The following is a 12,002-nucleotide window of genomic DNA, read 5'->3' as shown; positions in this document are numbered from 1 at the left end:
TTCTCTTTCCCACAACTTCACACTCCTCCCTCAATCTGTGTCCTCCTTACTTAGTTTTTCAAAAGCTGCTGTGTTCCCTGGAAGCTCTTTAAAGTCTGTAACCCAAACCATTAGTATGGTTTACCTTCTGCTGATTAAGTCTAGATTTTTTTTTAAAATCACTCCTTTCCCTAAGAATCTTTCAGAACAAAAAAGCTTTGCAGTTTCACTGACTATGGCCTCATCTAACTGTATTCCAAGGTCTTGAGGGTCTCCCAGTGACTGTCAGCAAAGAGGCTCACTGAGAGACCCACACAGACTTTATGTGGCAAAACCTTCTACAGTCTCAGGGCACCAAAACCTGGAATGGTAGGACTCAAAACATAAGCAGTGAATTTTTCTTCTCAAAAGAAAAAAAAAAAGTGAGAAGGCAGGGGAGGAAGGATATGAGTTACAAGAGAAAGTTGAGCTCATAAGAGAAATTTGTACTTTTCAAAAGTGAAGATCGAGCCATACAATGCAATATTGTTCGGCCAATAAAGGAATGAAGGACCTATACATTCTACTATAATGCGCACGAACGCTGAGAACACACGCTAAGTGAAAGAAGCCAGACAGAAGGCCACATACAGCACGCTTCCACTGATATGCAATGTCCAGAAGAGACAGAAAGTGGTCTGGTGACTCCCTAGGGCTGGGACTTTGTGGGGTAACAGGGGTGACTGCTACTGAGTACAAGGTTCTTTTGGGGTGATAACAATGTTCTATAATTATATACTGGCTACCAGTGCTCGACTTTGTGAATATACAAAGAACCACTCAACTGTACGTTGTAAAAGGTATATAAATTAAATCTCAATATAGCAGTTAGCTTAAAAAAAAAAAGAAAGTGAAAACTTGAAACAAAATCCAGACCCTAATTGAAAGTGTTCTTGTCTTCCTCTAAGTATTAGTTTAGACCACTTGGAATATATATTGGGCTCCATCTGCATATCAGTTTTTAGGATGTGAAATAGACACCCCTAAACCAAGAAGCCACGAAATGCAGCTGGGAGAGCACACTGCGAGACAGGAGAAGGGCTCCAGCGCCCTGCTCTTCCTCCGGCTGCTGGACCCGAGTTGACCGTACAGGCGGCCGAGCAGCACCCAGCAGCGACGGAGGATCACCCAACTCACCAAATTTGCTTTCTCTCTTGCAATTCTTTTCTGTTCTTCCAACTTCAGCTTTTCATTTAGAGCCTCATTTTCACTCTTCAGATCACTGATTTGTTTCTAAAACACAAATAATGGAATGCGGAACGTCAGTCAACAAGCAGACAGCAGAGACAGCAAACTGTGCACAGAACTACCAAAACCACACAAACCTCAAGAAGCATTTATTTATTTGTTTGGTTATTTTTGGTGTTGAGATTTTACCCACCTCTAGGGATTCCTGCTTCTCAGAAAGCAAAGCCTCAAGTGATTTCTTTTCCGATTCATGGCTATCCTTGATTTCTGGAAAAAAGGGATATTTTTTAACACCTATGAGATCACTGGATTCTGTAGCCGTTAAAGCATAGAGATTGGGAGCTGATTATGAAGCAATATGACTGCTCCTTTATACACTGCTCACAAAAATTAGAGGCTATTTGATTGCTTCATATTCATTTTGAAACATCCTCTAATTCTTCTCACAAAAATTAGGGGATACTTTATCGCTTCACAGTCATTTTTAAATATCCCCTACTATTTGTGAGCTGTATATTTGTATGATGCTTTTTAGAGAAGTTAACCTGTTCTCAGATTAGCCCTATGAGGTGAGGGAGGCACCTACTCCCATTCTATTACGGCGAGCACTGAGGCCCGCAGAGGCCAAGGAGGCATAGGGAACACACAGCCAACTGCTCGGGGGCGGGCCTCAGCCCCCAGCCTGCAGACCCCTGGTCCGAGCTCCCCTGCTCTCCGTTTGCATTTTGTAAACCAAACAGAAATCTAAACTTAAACCCACTTCTAGCAGGAAGGAAGAAAAACGGTGTTTGCGAAATGTCTACCCTTGGCCACGCACTCTTACATGTTACAACCTTGGACTTCAAACAACTCTATTTACTGATGAGAAAGGCCTTTGCCAAAGGTCACAAGCCAGTTCTCACCACCTGTCCACACACTTCTCTGTAGGATACAGTGAGGTCAGTGGGACAGTTTCGGCTACACGGCCATGTCCTTAAAGATACGGCTTCTTACTCTTTTCCTTCCCCTTCAACCCATCCAGTCATGATGAATAAAAAAAGGCTTTCTTTATTTAACAAGTGCCACCTTGCTTGTCACCGGAGTGTTGATGTGTGTGTTGGTGAAGAGGCGTGCTTGGCATGGATCCCACGCAGTGGCTGAGATATAGACTAAAACCTCCAGCCTGACCAGGCGGTAGCGCAGTGGATAGAGCATCGGACTGGGATGTGGAGGACCCAGGTTTGAGACCTGGAGGTCGCCAGCTTGAGCAAAAAGCTCACCAGCTTGGACCCAAGGTCGCTGGCTTGAGCAAGGGATTACTCTGTCTGCTGAAGGCCCGCGGTCAAGGCACATATGAGAAAGCAATCAATGAACTACTAAGGTGTTGCAATAAAAAACTGATGATTGATGCTTCTCATCTCTCTCCGTTCCTGTCTGTCTGTCCCTATCTATCCCTCTCTCTGACTCTCTCTCTCTGTCCCTGTAAAAACAAAACAAAACAAAACAAAAAACCCTCCACCTTCCTAAGGACCTAAGTGGTCAAATACAACCTTCCTCAAGTTCTTTACAAGTCTGCCTGCTTCCTCAAATGCTGTCAGTTGTACAAAACTATAACTTGCATCCTTAGGGGAAAGGACATCTGCTAACAATGAACAATGAAAAGAACCAAGCACTCAGGACTGAACGCCGGGGCCTTATCTGGAGGGGAAGGTTCCCACTCCTTTCTGCTGTTTCAGAACGCATCATGCTGTTTCCGTAGACCGCATTCTATCATGCTGTTCCCTTAGACCAGGGGTCCCCAAACTATGGCCCGCGGGCCTCATGCGGCCCCCTGAGGCCATTTATCCGGCCCCTGCTGCACTTCCGGAAGGGGCACCTCTTTCATTGGTGGTCAGTGAGAGGAGCATAGTTCCCATTGAAATACTGGTCAGTTTGTTGATTTAAATTTACTTGTTCTTTATTTTAAATATTGTATTTGTTCCCGTTTTGTTTTTTTACTTTAAAGTAAGATATGTGCAGTGTGCATAGGGATTTGTTCATAGTTTTTTTTATAGTCCGGCCCTCCAACGATCTGAGGGACAGTGAACTGGCCCCCTGTGTAAAAAGTTTGGGGACCCCTGCCTTAGACCGTATTCTATTCAAATTTAAAAAGCAGTCTTGCCTGAAAGGGAGGTTTCATAGGCCTTCTTCAGTAATTCTATTTCGTCTGAGTGGCTAGCTTCAATTTCCAACTTAGAGGTTTCATGGGCAGCGTTTAAGTTGTCAAACTATAAGAGAAAACACAACAGAATGATAGTTTGCCAGGAAAATCAAAAGTCTTAAGTTGAAGAGTAAGCAGCTATACGAGGAAACTTCACACACGAGCTTGCATTCAGGTTGAAGGGTTACAGAGCACACATAAAGCCAGCCACACTTGAATTTGCCCCTCCCAGGCCTCCACTCTGTCCCCACTCAGGATCACAAACAGCTCTCCAGGGCTCCCTGATGCAAACGGCCGAGTCTATCAGAAGGAAGGAGGGTAGGTTTCCCGGTAACAGGACCACAGAGGCTCCGCCCCTATCATGTTGGCCTCCACGTCCTCAGTCCCTAGCACGGGGCATAGAGTAAGCGCCCTGCATATTTGCTAAATGAAAAACTGACTTCAAAAGGGAACAAGGACATTAAAGAGCAGCGTAGGCTATACCACTATGTGAAAAATACGGGTTAGTAAACAGTGCCATTTTTAGAAAAAGAAGAAATTCAAACCAATGGTTTCGCGGCACATCAGAATGCTCACAAAAGGATTGTGAGTTTTCTATTTTACTTTTTCCCTTCCCTTTTGTTCAGCACATGTACATTGCTATAAACATAAGAAAAAAACCCTGAAAAACCCTTTTCACTTTTTAAAATAATAATGAAAAAAAGCTCTTTGAGGGATACTCAACAAAGAGAAGTTCGTAAAAGGAAGTGGATTATCAAACAACAGTTGAAGTTCAAATAAATGGCCAAAAACACGCTCAGGTTCCGAAAGCACAGACCTGCTCCTGCAGTTGGGTTTTATACTTCTCTGCTTCCTCGATGTAAATGTTCTGAAGCTTCTCACACTCCTCGGTGTAAAACTCTTTCAGCCGGTTCTCGAGCTCTGTTAGGTCAGTCTGGTGCTGCTGGGTTAGCTTCTGGACAAATCCTTCATAAGCTATTTGCAACTCACTCCTGGCTTTTTCTAATTTCTCACAGGTGGTTGAAGCAGTGACTGAAAACAGATGACAAAGAAAAAGATGACTGTTGACTTGCTAAATGTCCCAAATTCGTAACATTTCACACACAGCTGGGAGGTCTCAGTTCTTTGGTGACCAGATTTTCAAAGCTTATAGTACAGAAGTGAACAGGAAAAATGAAGAAGGAGAAATGGGTCTCTGGCAGCCAAATCCCACACAACGATCTATCTAGCAAGCTGTTAAGAGAAGTACTTGAAAAGAGTCAGGTTTCCAAGTGAAGGTCACCCTTCTATGTGGTGACCAATCAGTGCAGGGGCCATAAGAAGAGGAGGCTCTGATTGGCCAGATGTCTGTATGGACAGCCAACTAGTAGGCAGAAGCCCAGATACTGAAGAAGGGGGGGGGCGGGACCAGAGGGAAGCAGCAAATGGATAAAACATTTATTTTGAGCTGATTTAAACTTATTTCAAAAATACAGCAATAAAAAACAAATAGGAGACTATACTGCAAACAAATCACCAGAGCATAAAAACTCGAGGGAAAACACATTTTAAAAGCTACAAAATATGACAGAATAATGATATATTGAAAGGTTAACATTTAGAAAAGGCAAAGTAATTTGATAAACATAATTTAAAATTGGAACATCCTACTCTTCACCACCACCAAAATCAGAATTACCAACAACCCACTGCAGAACTCGCACACAGATCATACTCACGCACACTGTACTAAGCCCCGAAAGGTCTCTGGCATTTCTCAGGAGGCTGACTGGACTTCTCCAGCCTTCCTCCACTGGTGTGAAATTCCAGTAAGAGGGATAATATATATAAAACGGGAAGTGGCTAGTCTGTTAAATTAATCCTTACCTCTCTTTTGTAATGAAAAAGATGGTTTCAGGGTAGCAAAAGGGATAGTTTACATCAACGATTATTCTACATAAGGTATGTGAAGTTGGCTGGCTCCTGGGATGAATTTCTAGCAATGATGTGGACCGTTTTCTTGGGAATACGCCATGTGGCGAGAGAAGAATCAGTCACTTGTTCCACAGCAGTATTTTTTCAGAGTTAAATGGGCTATATTAAAATAATGAAAAGCATAGTATCTGCTTAAGAGAACCCTTAAAGTGCAAATAAACCCATAAATATGTATTGAAGGGGAAAGGAGCTAACATTGGGGGGGAAACAACTACTTGATGAATGGCACTGAGTGGGGCTCCCTACACGTTCTCTCATCCAACGCTCACAGACATCCTGCAAGAAGACCCTTATTTCTAATGTAAATATACCTAAGGAGACCACCAGAGAGCCAGTAAGGGGCAGAACACTGGACACAGAAGAGGTTTGGATTCCGATTCTGATTCTGTGTCCCTCCCGCCCCACCCAGCAGCCTCCTGGGCCAGGAACTGAGAGAGGAGATGCAGCCTCTCCTTGGGAGGCCTCCTTGCTAATCGAGAAGACAAGGGAGAGAGAGAAAGAGACACTTATAAGAGGCCACAGTGCAGGCAGGACCTGCGGGCCCACGGAATGGCACTCAAGCTAGTTTATTTACATCAGCCAGGCTGGTCTGAGAGGTTTGTTCAGCAGACTTTAAAAAAAAATTAACTTTTGGAAAAATATACATAACATTTAGTATGTGAATCATTTTTAAGTGTACGGTTCTGGGGCATTAAGTACATTCACACTGTTGTACAACCGTCACCACCACCTCACAGCTGTTCCCCCAAATTGAAACTCCCAACCAATTAAGCACTAACTCTTCATTGCCCTTCTGCTTAGCCCCTGGCAACCGCCATCCTCCTTTCTGCTTCTGTATGAGTTTGACTACGCTACATACGTCATACAGAGGAACAATACTTGTCCTTTGGTGACACAGCTTGTGTCATTTACCATGACGTGCTCCATGTTCATCTGCACTGTAGCAGGTGTCGGAACTTCCTGCCCTGGTTTAAGCTGGATGATATTCTATTGTGGGTTTATACCACTTTTGCTTAACCATTCATCCCTCAATGGACACAGGGGATGCTTCCGCCTTCAGACTATTATGAATAATGCTGCTACGAACACGGGGAAAGACCCAGAAAGGTAGGTGGGGGCCAGATCATAGAGGCCATTATATGAAACATCACTGACAACTCAGTCCTTCGGGATGGCACTTTGGAAGTTCTTTCTCCTTCTTTAAAACAATGTAGTAAAAGATAATACATAGCTATGCCAATCACTCCAGAACACCTTCTTCACAGTCGCTTTTCCTTTTATTGCACTAATTATTTATCAAAGGAGAAAAAGTGATTCAAGAAGGCCAGTGTTAGTCAATGAGTAAACACAACCTTGACCTCCGCTAACTGACTTTACAAAGTGCTCAGGTGAAATGATGGGACCACAAGCCTCTGCATGAATTCTCTATTAGAACTCTACAGGAAGGGAGGCGGCAGCAGAACATTTGGCAAGCAAGCACTTCCTAAAGGCATCAAAGAGCTTTCACATATCAACAGCAACAAAAGGAAGAACGTGATCCTGGCCCATCCAGACGCTCATATCAGAAGCAGAAATGTCTCAGTGAACAAAAACAGAAGAGTTTCCACATGGAAGCTTGCCACTGTAAGCGGGTGAAGGGAGGACAGACAGACAGATGGGGGGGGGGAAAGAAGGAGATGGGTCAGACGGAGAGCGGGTGCTTTGTTGCTGCTGGTACACAGGGCAGCGCGCAGGCCCAGCCCAGATGGTGACATCAGCCTGCAGCTGTGCGCGGACCTTTGCTCTGTTTACCACCCTGCTGTGCTGAGTGGAGAACAGCTGGGCTGAACGGATCGCTCACACAAAGGGCTCTACTTCGAATTAACTGGCCTGGGTTCCTGCGGGGACATCTATTTGGCATCAAGACTCATGAGATACTTCTCTAAAAGACACACACATAAGCATTTATCAAGGGTCCTCAGAGTGTTCCCATCAGCTGGCCACACTCTGTGGGAGGCAGGGGGGACGTCACCCCAGGTTGCAGTCCTGGACTCGTCCTGGTACTCATTACAGTTCGGGAGCGATCTCTTCCGTCCCCTCTTCTGGCCTGCACTCGTCCTCAGCCTTGTCTCCGCCCTGCTTAGTCTTCAGAGTTCCACTTGCTTTCGCTCAATTAACCAGATGCCCAACAAAGCCAAAACCAAACAGAAAATCATTCGGAATTTAGACTAAGTAAGGAGCAAGGACTTTGCCCCCAATGTCAGGTGATACTGTTTGCAAGAAGTTACTGTATAAATGCACAGTTCAAAGCACACCCTTTGTCCTCCTTTTTAAAATCCTTCCAGTAGGCAGTTGTTCAAAGCATGTCTAATTAAGACCACAGCCAGGAGACCACGGCTTGTAGAAGGATGGATGGATTACAACTTTTGCACACATATTGGAGAAGCTGCCTCCAGCAATCTACCTTAAAATGAGATATGCAATTTTCACTAAGAAAAAAAGACACCCACTCATTTATAAGATTATCCCTAAAACATGAGGTCAGTTCTGGATCAGAAGTCAACACTTCCACTCCGGGATAGAGCGGGCCTGAGAATTCTAGGCTACTGACAGAACAGGAAAAACGGGGGCCCCCTTTGACAGCTGGAAACACTGATAACTGGGCATGTGTCAGATATTTCAGAAGTAGTGAAATGCTTGCTACTTCTCCTTTTCAAATAACTCTTTGGATGACATCTGGAAAAGGCCAATGTCAAAGTCAAATATAACCTCTGAGAAAACAGAGCTGGATTCATCCCAGGGCCTTTAGCATTGTCCCCAAGGAGAGAAAACAAAGCCATTATCTACTTAGTCCTGGCAGGCTTTCCTAAGAGGAGGAGGTCAGATTTTTATTATTTCCATCTCCTAGAGACTAATTTCCCTTTTGGTGACTGATAAACGCACTGTTTGTAGAGAAAACCACTAGATAACCATAGTCCTGAATGGTTTACTTCTTTTGAAATACAGAAATTTCTTAATTTTTGTATCTATGTAGCATGCTTCATCATGAGACAATTGCAAATATTTTACTTCTCAAGAACATAAATAAATGTCTTAATAGAAAAGAGCTAGAATTCTTAGGTTCAAACCTCAGCCACCCCATTTGCCTATGTGATTTGAGCAAAGTGCCCAAGCTTTCTAAGCCCGCACCATTTCCTCATTTTTTTTAAATGGAGGTGATATTTTGCTACCTCCCCTGCATATATGTACATGTGAAACATCTGGCCCAGTGCCTAGCCAGAGTAAGTACGCCGTAAATGTTACTACTGTTATTAATGGTACTGCAAGAGTCCACCAGTCCCAATGAGTCTAAAGAGTCCTCAAAGACATGCGGGGTCTCCAGGACAGACTGCGAGAGTTAGAAAGAAGCACTGTCTGTTTAGTATTCTCGGAAGGTTAATACCCACGCACACATCTGTGATAGGAGATTCCAGCACCCATTCAGAGCAAAGCTTTGCTTTCTACTGTGACCGTTCTTGTCATTATTTACAACACAGAGTTTCCCTGGCTGTTACGTGATTTTATCTAAATTGGACATAAAATATATTTAAAAAAAAGAAAAGGAAAAATAAAATTGGGGAGGTAAGGTTACAAGGAAAAGCCTGCAAATTTTTGTGATATCCCGTAAGAGACTGTGACAGAAAGAAAAGATACACAGGAAAAACAAGATGACATCATTCCTCAACTGTACACACGCATTTTCTCTAGATGCGTCCAGCAGGCCTGCTGTGGGTGCCAACCTTTCCCTCCCTGCACGCCGACGAGGGAATCGAGATGCTGTATCCGACTTTCTCTAGATGCGTCCAGCAGGCCTGCTGTAGGTGCCAACCTTTCCCTCCCTGCACGCCGACGAGGGGATCGAGATGGTGTATCCGACTTTCTCTAGATGCATCCAGCAGGCTTGCTATAGGTGCCAACCTTTCCCTCCCTGCACGTCGACGAGGGAATCGAGATGCTGTATCCGACTCTCTCTAGATGCGTCCTGCAGGCCTGCTATAGGTGCCAACCTTTCCCTCCCTGCACGCCGACGAGGGAATCGAGATGCTGTATCCGACTCTCTCTAGATGCGTCCAGCAGGCCTGCTGTGGGCGCCAACCTTTCCCTCCCTGCACGCCGACGAGGGAATCGAGATGCTGTATCCGACTCCGCTCACCTGCTGTCCATCCCTCTCTCGTTCTCCCTCGCGCCACCAGGGGAGTCAGACACCTGCTTTTAGTTCTGGGCACCTTCACTACTTTCTTCAAAAGTGTACACTTCTTCGAGTAAACACAGTTTTTCAGAACTTGATTGTGAAATAACTTTAGATTTATAGAAAAGGTACAGAGAAAGCACAGAGCTTGTGTGCAGCCTCCGCCGAGCGTCCCCAAGTGTGACATCTGACATACCACTTCTCTTCCTCCTCCTGCCCTCCTGCCCTGGAATCAGGAAAGGGGACTCCACCTCCGACCACAGCAGTGTGATTATTTCATAATGTTCTTCTGTGAGGGAAACCCAGCCCTGACACCCTCCCAGGGCCAGTGATTGTGTGGGTTACTCTCTTCAACATTAGTTTAATCTGCTTAAAATTGGAGACAGCAATATAACTGAACAAAGGAACCAGGAAGCCATGTTTTAAAAAGTGAACTGCTACTCTGGGGAGGGGCGGTAGCCTAGGGAAGAACAACAAAAGGGAAGGGACCTAGACATCCCACAATAGTCATTTCCAACTTTCTGCACATCAGTTTCCTGACAAGCAAGGTAGGAATAAATACCACTTGCTCTGGGCCCTGGCCGGTTGGCTCAGTGGTAGAGTGTCAGCCTGGCATGTGGAAGTCCTGGGTTCAATTCCTGGCCAGGGCACACAGGAGAGGTGCCCATCTGCTTCTCCACCCCTCCCTCTCTCCTTCCTCTGTCTCTCTCTTCCCCTCCTGCAGCCAAGGCTCCATTGGAGCAAAGTTGGCCCGGGCACTGGGGATGGCTCCACGGCCTCCGCCTCAGGCGCTAGAATGGTTCTGGTTGCAACAGAGCAATGCCCCAGATGGGCAGAGCATCGCCCCCTGGTGGGCATGCCTGGTGGATCCAGGTCGGGCACATGCAAAAGTCTGTCTGACTGCCTCCCTGTTTCCAACTTCAGAATATACAAAACAAACAAACAAAAAACCCCACTTGCTCTGCTCACCTAACAGCTTGGTGAGGAAAAAGTGAAATAGACGGTATTACAGTTTGTAGGGTGAGTCTGCACAGACTGTCTGTAGAATGATCATCTATTCATAAGAACCCAGGTTTCACTTCCCAAAAGGTTACTACCTTTTCATGTGGCCAAGAAACTGTGACCTGTGGTGGAGAAAGGTCTTTCACTAAATTTCAAAATTAGTTACAGATGGCCTTCTGATTGCCCTTGGGAACTGTATGCATTGACATGAAGTGAGTTCATGTCAAAGCCTTTCCCTAATCATAACTTATTAAAAATTCACTTTTACAAAATGTCTGCACTATCAAATCAATTCCCCATAAATAATACCACCTAACCTTTAAACTCAGTTCATACTTTACAAAGTGCTCTTGCATTTATTATTACAAGTAATATAATAACTTGCAGAGCTAAAAGGAAAAATAAACAGGATAATCATTGGGGACTTTAGTACCCCACTCCCAACAATGCACAGCTCATCCAGACAGAGAATTGATAAGGAAACAGCAGACTTGGACAGCACTACAGACCAAATGGACCCAACAGACATAAAGCATTCTATCCGACAACAGCAGAATACCCATTCTTAAGTCAAAAACTATTTGATATGTTAGGTCAAAAAACTAATAGAAAATTCAGGAAGACTGACACTGTAACCAAGCATCTTCTCTGACCACAACAGCATTGAACCTAGAGATCAGTAACAAGAGGAAACCTGGAAAATTCGCGAACACATGGAAATTAAACACTACCCTCCTGAACAACCAATGAATCAAAAGAGAAATTAAAGGGGAAATAAAGAAAGTTTCTTCAGACAACTGAAAATGGGAACACAACCAGAACTTGCGGGATGCGGCCAAAGCACCTCTCAGAGGGAAGTTCATAGCAATGAGCTTCTAAATAAAAATCCTAGCGCTTGGCCCTGGCCAGTTGGCTCAGCGGTAGAGTGTCGGCCTAGCGTGCGGAGGACCTGGGTTCGATTCCCGGCCAGGGCACACAGGAGAAGCGCCATTTGCTTCTCCACCCCTCCGCCGCGCCTTCTTCTCTGTCTCTCTCTTCCCCTCCCGCAGCCAAGGCTCCATTGGAGAAAAGATGGCCCGGGTGCTGGGGATGGCTCTGTGGCCTCTGCCTCAGGCGTTAGAGTGGCTCTGGTCGCAACATGCAATGCCCAGGATGGGCAGAGTGTCGCCCCATGATGGGCATGCCGGGGGATCCCGGTCGGGCGCATGCAGGAGTCTGTCTGACTGTCTCTCCCTGTTTCCAGCTTCAGAAAAAAAAAAAAAAAAAAAAAAAAAAATCCTAGCACTACACCCTAAGGAACTAGAAACAGAAGAACAAACTGAGCCCAAAGTTCGCAGAAGAAAGGCTACATTTTGAGTTAGTAAAGTAGGCATTATACAAAGTCTCAGGACTGGGTCGAGAGCTCAGTGCTCAGCCCTTTCCAGTGCAGGTTCA

At 45.0% G+C, this 12,002-nt stretch overlaps 1 protein-coding gene across 5 annotated transcripts in view; it reads right to left on the bottom strand.

Moving 5' to 3' along the window:
• Positions 1 to 12,002, bottom strand: part of MTUS1 (microtubule associated scaffold protein 1) — a 156,506-nt gene that overhangs the window by 7,807 nt on the left and 136,697 nt on the right. For all 5 annotated transcript variants that reach the window (XM_066237686.1, XM_066237688.1, XM_066237685.1 and 2 more), the window contains 4 exons: positions 4,203 to 4,417; positions 3,347 to 3,452; positions 1,400 to 1,473; positions 1,156 to 1,251 (listed from right to left, as the gene is read on the bottom strand). In XM_066237686.1, the coding sequence (XP_066093783.1) occupies positions 1,156 to 1,251; positions 1,400 to 1,473; positions 3,347 to 3,452; positions 4,203 to 4,417 (491 nt within the window). The remainder of the gene's footprint in view (positions 1 to 1,155; positions 1,252 to 1,399; positions 1,474 to 3,346; positions 3,453 to 4,202; positions 4,418 to 12,002) is intronic.

This window comes from Saccopteryx bilineata, chromosome 6 (assembly GCF_036850765.1).
Source record: "Saccopteryx bilineata isolate mSacBil1 chromosome 6, mSacBil1_pri_phased_curated, whole genome shotgun sequence".
Lineage (NCBI taxonomy): Eukaryota > Metazoa > Chordata > Mammalia > Chiroptera > Emballonuridae > Saccopteryx > Saccopteryx bilineata.
This window is presented reverse-complemented; position numbering and strand designations above follow the sequence as displayed.